The sequence below is a fragment of the Chiloscyllium plagiosum genome, chromosome 1 (assembly GCF_004010195.1).
Source record: "Chiloscyllium plagiosum isolate BGI_BamShark_2017 chromosome 1, ASM401019v2, whole genome shotgun sequence".
Taxonomy (NCBI): Eukaryota; Metazoa; Chordata; class Chondrichthyes; order Orectolobiformes; family Hemiscylliidae; genus Chiloscyllium; species Chiloscyllium plagiosum.
This window is the reverse complement of record NC_057710.1, coordinates 85616730-85630039: the sequence shown is the minus strand read 5'-3', so window position 1 is coordinate 85630039 and position 13310 is coordinate 85616730. Positions and strand designations below refer to the sequence as shown.

At 41.2% G+C, this 13310-nt stretch overlaps 1 protein-coding gene across 3 annotated transcripts in view; it reads left to right on the top strand.

Annotated features, from left to right (window-relative positions):
* cep135 (centrosomal protein 135) overlaps positions 1-13310 on the top strand; it is a 135068-nt gene that overhangs the window by 88387 nt on the left and 33371 nt on the right. For all 3 annotated transcript variants that reach the window (XM_043690581.1, XM_043690562.1, XM_043690570.1), the window contains one exon: positions 299-450. In XM_043690581.1, coding sequence (XP_043546516.1) covers positions 299-450 — 152 coding nt within the window. The remainder of the gene's footprint in view (positions 1-298; positions 451-13310) is intronic.

Sequence of the window (13310 nt, the reverse complement as noted above, 5' to 3'; positions counted from 1 at the left end):
GCCCGCTTGGCACACCAGCCTCATTCCTGAAGAAAGGCTTATGCCCAAAACATCGATTCTCCTGCTCCTCGGATGCTGCCTGGCCTGCTGTGCTTTTCCAGCACCACACTTTTCAACTCTGGTCTCCAGCATCTGCCGTCCTCACTTTCTCCTCTGTGCTACAGCTCCCTGATTCCTAAAGTTATTTCTCTGGCCTCTTACCAACCTGTGCTGGCTTGCGGATATTTTTTAATTGTAAGTTTAATATAATTGCAGATTGTTACTGTATACTGTACTTTTTATTTTTGTTTTTATACAGCTTGATAATGAATGCTTCAACCTCAAGAAGAAAGTAGCAAAACAAAAGGAAGAAATAACAGCACTTGAAGAAAAAAACAAGTGTCAATCACAAAAACTCTCTCAGACCATTGATGATGCTGAACAGCACAAGGGCGAGCTGAGTTCAATTAGGTTGGGTTTTTTTTGTTCTTATCTTCATATGTTGGTTTGAAAAACTGATGTTTGTATATAAAATTTAAAATTGTACAGATGTGGAATGGTATTGTGACAAAGCTCGACAGTTTAGTATTGTTAGTTCAGTATAGTAATATAGTGGCTCCTGCTTAGTATGGACAACCCCTGTGTTAGACTTGAGTTCTTGTGTTAATCACAATGATCAAAGGGGCTGCATTATGTTCATGCAGATATTATGAACAATTGGAGTTTCAGCTTGCTAGTTAAGCCATTCCAATGCTTATGGAAAGTAAATATTAATCTGGGGAGTTTGTCTAATAATCCTTCAACCTTACGTGAAACATACGGATGTCAGTGGTACTGCTCATGATACTACTGATCAGTAGAATTTATTTTGAAATTTGTTCATGGGTTATGGGTAACACTGCCAAGTCCAGCGTTTATTGCACTTTCCAAGTTTTCTTTGAGAAGGTGATGATGAGCCACTGCCTTGAACGTCTGCAGTCCATGTGACGAAGGTACACCCACAGTGACAATGGGAAATAAACAATACAAGGATTTTGATCTAGTGATAATGAAGGATGAGCGATATAGTTTTCAGAACTTGGAGGTAATGTTTTTCTGAAATGGCTTGATGTTCTAGGCTGTAGACATTGCAAGTTTGGGAAGAGCTGACAAAGCTCCTTTGGTTAGTTATTACGGTGTAAAAGGTATACACTGCACATTTTTCCTTAAGGCAGTCCAGACAAAAGAATTACTTCATTTCAGCTTTCTTGACTGCTTTTTAAACAGCATTCACCCAGGCAAATGTAGAATATCCATCACATTCCTCATGCCTTATAGATGGTTGAAAGGCTTACAGGAATCAAGAGCTGAGTAACTGACTACAGAATTACCAACTTCTGACCTGCTATTTTTACAGGATATACATGCAGATGGTTCAATTTAATTTCTAGTCTATGGTGATGTTCAAGATTTTAACACTGTTACTATTGACTGTCACGAAAAGATGCTTAATTTTTCTCCTATTGGAATTTTGTTGCCTGCTACTTATGCAGCATGAATGTGATTTCATATGCCAGTTTAAGCCCAAATGTTATTAGACCTTCTGTATGCATGCACAGTGTGTTCATTATTTGAGCAGTACAATTGATACCAAACATTGTGCAGTCATCATCAAATATGCCTCTGGGCATTATCATGTTGGGAAGGTCACTACTTGAAACAGCTTTTAAACAGTCAGGCCTAACTCATTGTTCTGAAGGATTCCTGCAGCAACGCTGCTGGAACTAAGATGATCGGCCTTCACGAACCACAACCATCTGGCTCATTAAATATTCCTTACAATTCACAAACACTTTGGTTACTACAATCAGTTGTATGCTGAGTTTGCCCTCTGGCCTAATTTAGATGACCTGGGGGGGTATACTAAGAAGCCATTCCTATTGCTATTCTTGAAATCATATCATGATTCCACCTTCACAGCTTTGGGTTTGCATGTGCTATTTTTGAAGCTGAAATCCAGTATTTCACCTGCATGAAGTGGAACTTTTCAGCTATAATGTGAATTCAGCCCGTTCTTGAAAAATGCTTTATTACTCCACATAGATAATTTCTGCAACGTTTTTCAACACTGATACCCTGCTTTCTTCATTCACAGCACTTTCCAAAAGCACCTGATGTGTTTTCCATATCCTTGGCTGTAACCAGCTCATAGCACTACAAAAATATGAACTAGACTCTAGCTTCGTAAGCTACCCTTTTTACATATCATAATATATTTCTGTTCTCCAGAATGGTATTCATTCATTCTCTGGAATGAGGTTGAATGGATGGTATGGCAGATAAGAAAAGGGAAAGCCTCAGGTTTATGCTAATTGTTCCTGAAAAATCAACGATGAAGGCGGGATGGAGAAAAGTTGGTGAAAGAACTTCATTGTGTTATACAACCATTCTGAACAAAGAAAAAAGAACTTAGTTGGGAAACTAACAATAATTCTCTTATGCAAGCAGAACCAGAAAGAAATGTAAGAATGCAAGTGTCAATGTGCCAAATAAGGTGTTTACTATCGTATTCCTGAATTCGATCCAGAGACCTCTGTGGAAATCTGATGGAAAGTTAGTGTAGCTCCTGAAAATCATGTAAGCTTTGACTAGATCTTCAAGCCAAGAAAAATGACTGAAAAATCCTGGAACATCTTTACAAATTGGTTAAAGTGTTAAAATGTATATAGGACTGCCACCCACATAGCCAGTTATACCAAGATAAACTCTTGTTTCGTAACCAACTGCCAAAGATCTAAAGAATAAACTCCTAATTTTGACCATGTCTGTGGCAAGATATTTTAGATCAGTCTGAATGGAGCACTACATTGACCTCCAGTCAGAGGTGGAGGCAGATAGGGGCACCAACACAAGCCATGTCTATTACTGGTTTCATGTGACTACAATATAATCAATCAAAGCAGAGTTCAAAGCTACCCGTTCTTTTCCTCCAGAATAACTTTTTAACTGGACATGTTGAACTGAATATAATCACTTGATGGACTTCAAGGGCCTCTTGTAATTCACATGAAATATTGTGGTTTGTATCCCTAATCAAGTTATGAGTAAACTTTTACTTTTGATTTGAGGAAAATTTCACTGTTTGCAATGGAAGATAGTTATGTGCCTGTGCTTTCAGAAATCATTAAAGATGTTAAGAAAGGAAAAACCATGTCAAACGATCTCTATAAATATGAGAGGCATAGATGGCAAGAGTATGGTTTCAGATTTGTATGCTCCGTTGAGACTGGCTGTTTGCAACCATACTGTAACCAATTTAAGATGACCACAATTCTGGCAAGCATAAAGAAAATTTAAAATATAAGGTCTCATAATATGCAACAGGATAGAGCTCTGTCACAGTGCTGTTTGAACTTTCATACTGACGTGGATGGTTGAAGACTGCTGAAAATAATTATGGATCCGTGGATATAAACGTAGAAAATAGGGGCAGAAGTAGGACATTCAGCTCTTCAAGCCTGATGTGCAGTTCAATATGATCTATTCCCGCTTTGTCCCTATATCTTTGATCCCTTTAACCTGAAGAACTATGTCTAACTCTGTCTTGAAAATATTCAACACGTGATAACCTGATAGGCCTGATGCAAACCACATATAAATGTTTCATAGAATTATAGAATTTTATAGTACTGAAAGAGGCCATCAGCCCATCATGTCTGTTCGGACATCCCAAAAGAGCTACCCAGCCAGTCCCATTCTCCAGCCCTATCTCTGTATTCCTTTCAACTACATATCCAGTTCTCGTTTAAAACCTCCTGTGGACTACGCTTCCACCAATTCCACTGTCAAAATTGTTCATAATTTTGAACACCTCAATAATGTCATCTCATAATTTTGTGTTGTCCGAGGAGAATAAGCCTAATTTCTCAAACCTTTCCTTGGATCTAAAATTCCTTATTCCTGGTATAATTCTCATAAATTTCCTTTACACTCTGTGTTAGAGCTTTAATATCTTTCTTTCAATGTGGTGCCTAGAATTGAACACAATGCTGGTGTTCTGTTCAATGATTAGTAGAGGTGTAGCATCACTTCCTTGCTTTGATCCTCTGGGAATCTAATATAAACCAAAGGATCCTACAAGCTTTCTTAATAACTCTTTCAACTTCAGAGAATTATGTACTTGAACCCCGAAGTCCCTATGCTCCTCTCAAAATTGTACCATTTAGCCAGTATGCAGTACCTCACATTTCTCTACATTGAACTTCATTTGCTAGGTGTCTGCATATTTGGTCAGGTTGTCAATGTCCCTCTGAAGTCACTCAGCATCATCCTAACAATTTACTATTCTCCCTAGTTTAGTATCTTTTGCATATTTAAAGATTTTGTCCTCAACACTCAAGTTGTTGTTATTAATCAGAAAAGACAAGGGTCCTAACACTGATCTCTGGGGGACACCACTTTCAATTCATCTCCAGTCTGAGAAATGGCCATGTATACCTACCCTCGCTTTCCTACCTTGTAACCAACTTCTAATCCATGCTGCCAAGGACCCGTCGGTCCCAAACATTTCTAATTTGCGAACCAACCTGCCATGTGGCAAAATATCAATTACTTTCTGAAAGGCCAATATCCACAGCATTGCCCTCATCCACTGCCTGTCATCTCATCAAAGAACTCAATTAAATTTGTCACACATGACCTGCTGTTGACAAAGTTATGTTGACTGTTTAGTCATAACTTATTTTTCTTTAAATGTGTATTTATTTTAACCTATCTTATGGCTTCCATCAGTTTTCCCACTATTGGTGTCAAGCTGGCAGGTCTGTATTTTCCTGAGTTATCCTTTTTACCCTTGTATGAAACAACAGCATCAGATTTACAATGCTCCACTCCCCTGTGATTTTCTCTCTTACCTGTCAGCAATCTGGAATGTATCCCATCAAGGCATGGCAACTTCTCTACCTGGTGTGTTACCAGCCTTTCCAGCCCCTCTTCTTTATCTACCATTATACTGTTCATTGCCCACGTTTTAAATGACCATCTTCTAATTGTTATTGCAATTGAATTTCTTGTTGCATGTCCATTGGAGAATTGATGGAGAGGGTGGTTTCTCATTGAACCCACATCACGTACACTAAATTCCACCCATTAATTCTGTTTCCCACTCCTGATAATCATAGAATCTTGACAGTGTGGGACAGGCCATTTGGCCCATTGAGTCCACCCCACCCCACCAAAGAGCACCCTACCCAGGCCCAATCCCATCTCTATAACCCTACATTTCCCATGGCTAATCCATCTAGCCTGCACATCGCCAGACACAATGGTCAATTTAGCATGGCCAATCTACCTAACCTGCACATCTTTGGACTGTTGAAGGAAACTGGAGCACTCAGAGGAAACCCAAGCAGACACAGGGAGAATGTGCAAACCCCACAAAGACATTCACCCGAGGCTGGAATTGACCCAGGTCCCTAGTGCTGTGAGGCATCAGTGTTGCTATATTGCTGTTGTGTTGTGTTGAGTATTCTCAGTATTTTCTTTTGTTCTGTAAACTAAACAGTGCAGTTTTAAAGTGCTGTAGAAACAGTGAGATCTGGACATGTGTGTGCACAGGTCTTTGAAGGTGGATACCGAAACAGATAGAAAATGGAAATTGTTTTTATAAAGAGGATTGTTAAAGATGTGGAATATACTACGTGAAAGAGTTGTGAAAGCAAATTCTGACGGCACTTGGACTTGCTTTTAAAGAGGGCTAACTTGAGAATTATAGAGAAAAACACTGGAGTGTGATACTAAATATTTCTTTCAAACTATAGGCATGGGCATGACAGGCTGAATGGCCTCTTTCTGCTGTACTATTCTTTGACAAGTTGAGACTATTAAAAAGGCCAATGAAATCCTTGACTTTCTTAGCAGCAATATAAAAAAGAAAAGTAAGGAATTTTTGTTAAATAATGCAGTGGGCCCTGCTTCCGCTAGATTATTATGGTCTGTTTGGATAACAGCACTTGAGGAAGAATGGCTGTTTAGAGAGTAAAGAAGAGATTTACCAGAATTGCCCCAAGGATAAAAGACTTTCAGTACCAGCAGGGACAGTTCTTCATGGGACAGAGAAAGATGAGAGATTTAGTTCAAAATCAGTAACAGATTTGTTAAGGTATAAAAGTGAGAGAAATTATTTAAAGTGATGCTACTGTGAGTATCCAGAGAACACAGATTTACAACTATTAGTGAAAGAATCATCTGGACCAGGTGATTTATTATAAGCATATAGCTAGCCATTCAGCATAATTCTGTCTTCAATTTTCACTCCAGTCATTACCTCTGCCAGTATTTTGTCCAATTTTTCTTGAGTTTTTGTGGCATAGAAGGAGGCTGTTCAACTTATTGAGTCATGTTGCCTTTCTAATCTAGATGCAAGGTACTAGCATGGATAGACTACTGGCTATCTGGCAGAAAGCAGAGAGTGTGGATAAAAGGGTCCTTCTCAGGATGGAAGCCAGTGATTAGTGGTGTTCCACAAGGGTCAGAGTTGGGATCACAACTTTTTGCTTTTTACATTAACAATCTAGATGAAGGAACTGAGGACATTCTGGCTAGGTTTGCAGATGATACAAAGATTGGTAGAGGGACAGGTAGCATTGAGGAGGTGGGGAGGCTGCAGAAAGATTTAGACAGTTCATGAGAGTGAACAAAGAAGTGGCAGATGGAATACAGTGGCAGAATAGGAAGGTGTGAGATCATACACTTTGGTAGGAATAATAGAAACACGGACTACTTTCTAAAGTTTAGAAAATTCAGAAATCTGAAGTGCAAAGGGACGTGAGAGTCCTAGTCCAGGATTCTCTTAAGATAAACTTGCAAGTTGAGTTGGTAGTTAAGAAGGCAAACACAACATTGGCATTTATTTCGAGAGGTCTAGAATACAAAAGCAGGGATGTACTTCTGGGACCACATTTAGAGTACTGTGTGCAACTTTGGGCCCCATACCTCAGGAAGGATGTACCGGCCCTGGAGCAGGTCCAGAGGAGGTTCACAAAAATGATCCCAGGAATGAAAGGCTTAACAGATGAGGAATGTTTGAGGACTCTGGGTCAAACTCGATGGAAATTAGAAGGATGAGGAGGGACCTGATTAAGCTGACAGAATACTGAATGGCCTGGATAGAGTGGACATTAGGAAGATGTTGAAATTAGTAAGAGACACTGGATCCCGAAAGCACAGCCTTAGAGTAAAGGAAAGAACCTTTATAACAGAGATAAAGAGAAAAATCTTTAGCTAGAGAGTGGTGAGTCTGTGGAATTCATTGCCACGGAAGATTGTGGAGACCAGGCCATTGAGTATATTTAAGATTGAGATAGATAAGTTCTGATTATCAAGAGGATCAAAGGTTATGGGGAGAAAACAGGAGAATGCGGTTGAGAAACTTATCAGTCACAATCGAATGGCGGAGCTGAATGGCCTAATTTCTGCTCCATGTCTTATGGTTTTATAAGTGGTAGATCGTGACACTGGACAGAATTTAAAAACAAACAAAGAATGACCAAAGAAACGAGGTCAGGAGGGCCAGGGAGGAAGCTAATTAGAGATAATAAAAACATAACATTTGCTCTTTAGAAATACAAAGAAAAGAAAACAAAATATGTGTTGGTAGACGTGTTGAGCAGAGATTTGATAATAGACAATAGGTGCAGGAGTAGGCCATTCTGCCCTTCGAGCCTGCACCACCATTCAATATGATCGTGGCTAATCATCCTTAATCAGTATCCTGTTCCTGCCTTATCTCCATAACCCTTGATTCCACTATCCTTGAGAGCTCTATCCAACTCTTTCTTAAACGAATCTAGAGACTGGGCCTCCACTGCCGTCTGGGGCAGAGCATGCCACACAGCCACCACTCTCTGGGTGAAGAAGTTTCTTCACTTTCCAGTTCACAAATAACATTCCAGATATCTTGCATATCAAGAGGGGAAATTGAGGTAGGAACTTAAAATAAATACAATAAACAGGGAGAGGGTAACGTCGAAACTAAATGAGGCAACATGACTAAATGGTCTACTTTGACTCTCATGTCTAAGGATATTTTTGAAATCATTTTCATTCCATTACCTTTACAGACAATAACCCCGTCCCCCTTAGGCATGCCTTTCTTTTCTAGTAGAATCCACCACATCTCTCGCTACCCACTTGCTAGTTAAATGCCAAGAGGAAACCTTTGAGTAATCTTACAACTATCTGTTAGCATAAAAGATTTTAAGAATTACAGGTTAAATATATTAAATAAAAGGTTCAGAGATTTCAAATTGTTTTCATTGGAGGAAAGAGGACTAAAGAGAGACCGATGCAAAATTTTAAAATTATCACTATGGTTGCAATTCCAAAGTCTGACGTACAGAAGCAACAAAAATAATTAATTGTTATTGATGAAAGATTATTTCATGTGTTCATAAGCTCTTCTAATCTTCAGTCTTATTCAATTCTTATTCTTATTTTTAAAACTAACCCTGAATATTGTATATCTTCTTTGAAATTGAAGTATTATGTCTGCCTGGTTTTAAGCTGCTGGTGTCATTGAAGTGTCATGACCAAAGAGAGAGGTTATCTAGAAGTAATTTCTGCCTGAAATTCGTTCCGAAATATAGTTGAATCCTTGCAGACTGTCTTCAGAAAACAGATTATTCAAAGGTACAGGTATTTTTAACCTAGCTGGGAAGGATATTTGATGAAATAAAAACAGAACATACTGGAGAAAGCCAGCATGTCTAACAGCATCTGTGCAGAGAAAAATAGAGTTAATGTTTCATGTCCAATATGACTTCTTCAATCAAGAAGAGTCACATCGGATTTGAAAAGCTGTCTCTGTTTCTGTCTCCACAGACAATGCTGAATTTCTCCCACACGTTCTCGTTTGTTTCAGATTTACAGCGTCTCTAGAATTTTGCTTTTATTAGAATATTTGATGAGCTGATCTTACTCGATGAAATCTGCTCGAAGAATTTTGGCAAAGGGAAAAATTCTCTCAAGACATGGGAGACCATTCTTTATGTCAGTATTACTGATGGTGGAGTTCAGGGAAACCTCTCAGAAACTGAATAGTTTCCTCTTGAAATCATTTGTATCCTTCTCCACAAAAAGGTTTAACAGAAGCTAATCTATGTATATGTTGAAGAAATTCCCCAGACTCTGGCCTTGAGCATTGACAAACTTTATTGCATGATATCATAGGGAGCACACCGTTCCTTTGCATACTCAGGTGCATCTCCAAAGCGCTTCCTGATCACTGCAATTTTATGTAGTATAAAAGATGCTGAACTGACAGTTTCTCAGGACTGTACATAACGAGCTATTATTCTGAGACCTCAAGTCAATGCACACTCCATTTACTGTATTCGCCTATTGATAATGTTTGGCTGAGTCGTGCTTTCTACAGAGAAACAGTTCATGTGGTATGTGGGGAAAGCATACGTTATGTGGTTGTTACAGAATGTTTTAGCAGGCTACAGCCACCCAGGGCAAGAGATAAGCCAGGCGAGAGCAACACCATGACAGACCAAAATCTCTGCAAATGAGCAATCCAGCAAAATCAGCTTCCGCATTCCCCCATTTCTGATCATAAGATCAAAGCAGCAGATCAGAATTTCCTGCAAAAGGGAGAATGTAACCGGAGCCTGGGGGTTTATCTAGTGGTGGAGGCTCAGATTCATTGGGGTACTCAGCTTTATCAGGGTGTGTGATTTCAGTGAGGGGGATCTTGACCAACTGGGAAGTTAATGGGACTGAGCTAGTAATAGCAAGGCAAAGCGTGCTCAACACTGTATAAGACAGATAATAAGAACTGAAACAATAATGAAAATGACAAGTATAAGAAGGCCCTGCAAGAGTGCCTTTCCAAGGGACCAAACCATCCACCCATCCAGCACTGCAGATCCCAAGGAGAACTGGTGTCACGGAGCTTGGAGGCAGACTTTCGAATGTGATCAGCAAGGTTGGTAATGTTCTCACTGGAGTTGGGAATATAGGTGCAACATTCAGAGTCAATGAGAGCACAAGTGCCCCTATTCTCGGCTAGTAGATAATCTAAGGCGAATCTGTTTTGTAGGGTGACTGTATGAATGGTGACCACCTCCGCACTAAGTTGGTTAAGGGTTGTCGCTGTGTCATTTGCTATTTCCTCAAGAACTGAGGACAGTTTTCTGACCTCTGTTGCCAGTAGAGTGGCCCCATAAGAGCGGAAGAGAATGGCAAAGAGCTGCCTAGTTATAGCTCCCTTGTGCGAGGCCAAGGCTGTTGGAACGAGGAGGAATGTGAGTGGTATATAAAGGGGACCACATACACTAGAGAGCAACCATCAGTCCAGGAGAATTGCAGCAAGGAGTAGGCTTTGTGGCAGCAAATGAAATAGGTGCCATTATAAGTTCTCAAGTAATTGGTCTGAGTTCCAGTTTAAAGAGTTGCGAACGTGGCAGTTGTAGTAGTCTTGCAGGGAACTTCAAGGTTCAAGATACTCCCAGTGGAAGTGGATCGGCATGTGGACTGGGTAAGGAGCAGGGAATGGACACATTTACTGGTTCCAGCATTCCACCATGACGTATGGTTGCTTTTAAAGCAGATGGTTCCCATGGGTGTACCCTTTCCTGTGGTATTAGTGAGGAACAGAGCTGGGGGTGTTTGCGAGAGGCTGTACTGAGGTTGGAACCAGCCCTTATATTTTTCCATATTATAACATGCAGACTCCCAAATGGAACTTATCATTAGTAGAATAATTGGTCCCATCAGGGCCTCCATAAAAGTCGTGAGACTCTCAGTCAAACCTACCCCCCCACCCACCACCACATGAACATAACGGAGGACCTGTTTGTTCCAACCACCATACAGCTGTTTTGGATTCATTAAATGGAATGGGTCTCAGGAGGATTCCTCCCTTAGAGTGTAAGGGGATATGGGCGCATACCCAGCAGCTAGAGTGGTGAGCCTTCTGTGCGTAAATGTAAGTCATGTAAAGAAAAGTGTTGACATGCAACTCCCTTGTGACATAGTTCATCATCCATTTTCCCTGTTCCCCTCATGCTTAGTCAGTATGAATAAGGCAATGAGGAGTACAGAGACTGAAGTGGCAATCAGTCCCCACATATTACACCTGGCAGGCGAGCTGATGCCTCTGGTGGTTTCTGCTCCTATCTCTCCGGGGAAGGCAGCGGGTTCTGTGTGTCCACTCGGGTCTTCCCTGAACCTTGACAGCCTTCTGGAGGACGAGGTACAGGCTTTTCCACCTAGGAGATATCCAATGATTTTTATCATGAGATAGTCCCCAGGTTGGAAGGGATACATTGGGTCATCATTAGATGAGGGAATGGCTTCCTTTACCCGATAATGGTTACGGGTAATCATCTTACAGAATGCTTTGACATAATCCAGAAGAGCTTCCTGTGTCAAGACGCATGGCATATTCACAGGAAATTTAGGAGGTATTTCTCCCGTGGGCATTGATCTTACCATCAGGATCTCAAATGGGGTAAGTCCTGTGGTTCTGTTGGTCTGGTTTCTGATGGTATACAGGGATAAGGGTAGGGCTTCTGGCCAAGGCAGGTCCGTGTCCTGTGTGATCTTTGTCAGGGTGGTTTTAAGGGTACCATTCATCCATTCCACCATGGCTGAGGACTGGGGCTGATAGGGAATATGATATTTCTACGCGATGCCTCGTGCTTTACCGACATTTTCTGTGACTGTTGCAGTAAAGGGAGTGTCTCTGTCAATGCTCCTTGGAATTCCAAACCTTGGGATCACATCGTTCATGAGGCTTTTGACCACTGTTCTAGCATGGTCTTTCCTTGAGGGGAAGGCCTCTACCCATTTCGACAGCATGCCGACAACTCCCAACCTGTACTTAAAACCCTGTTTAGCTGTCACATGGTCAAAATCAATCTGTAAATGATTAAAGGGTCCAACTGGGACTGACAGATTATCATACTTGGCTAAAGGTTTAGCATTATTATTTTATAGAAATATTAGACATTTTGATATTAGTGCTTGTGCTGCTGCTGCAAAGCCTGCTGCGTACCAGGTTTGTCGTACTGTATGTATCATCCCTTCTTTTCCTACGTGGCTGACCCCATGCGGCTAGTGCAAGAACATGCAAGTAGGCTTTAGGGCAAATGAACCTTCTGTCAGGGTGCATCATTAGTCCTAAAGAGGATTACTTAGCTCCTATGTGCTTCCAGCTGTCTTTCTCGGCTTGTGGAGTGTGTGGCTCATAGTCCCTCTACTAGATCTAAAACCTTTGCTGCTTGCCCTGTCTTTGGAACTTGTAGAACCCATACAGTGGCAGCTAATGCTGCTCGTCTAGCAGCTTGGTCAGCGCAAGCATTTCCTCGGGCGATTGTGTCATCAGCGGTGGTATGGGTAGCGTACTTTATCACAGCTACGGCAGACAGGAGCACAATAGTCTGTAAAAGATTGTTGATGAGCAGAGAATGCTGCAAGGGCATATTGGATTAGATTAGATTAGATTTCTTACAGTATAGAAACAGGTCCTTTGGCCCAACAAGTACACACCGACCATCCGAAGAGTAACCCACTGACACGCATTCCCCTACCCTATATATATCCCTGACTAATGCACCTATCACTATGGGCAATTTAGCATGGCCAAATCACCTGACTTGCACATCTTTGGATTGTGGGAGGAAACTGGTGCACCCGGAGGAAACCCATGCAGACACGGGGAGAATGTGCGAAGTCCACAAAGACGGTCGCCCGGTGGGAATCGAAGCCTGGTCCCTGGTGCTGTGAGGCAGGGCCTTGCAGAAGCGGTAATAAATCCTCTGTGTCTCCACAGGGTTTCAAATCCTGTGCCACTCCAAAAACATATCTGGAGTCAGTGTAAATGTTAACAGACATTTTGTCAGCAAGTATACAGGCTCTGGTAAGGGCACACAGTTTGGCCGCCTGTGCAGAAGATCCTTCCGTCCGCACAGTGGATTCAAGGGTTTCACAAGGTGTACGTATGACGTAGCCAGCTAGCATTTGATGATCTGAGGGTCGAAAAGAGGAGTCGTCTGTGAAAAGGATCATGTCTGGGTTGTCTAACAGAGTTTCGGAGAGGTCAACCTCTTGGACTACATGCAGATAATCGTGGTCCTCTGACAGGAAATGTGAGGCAAAACCTTTTCACCATGAAAGTGGTGGGAATCTGGGACTCAATGTCTGTGAGAGTGATAGAGGCAGAAACCTTCTTAATATTTAAGAAGTATTTAGATGTGTATTTGTGATGACAAGGCATATAAGCATTATAAGGCAAATGCTGGAAAATAGGATTAGTGTAGTTAAATCGTTGTTTTTGATTGGCACGA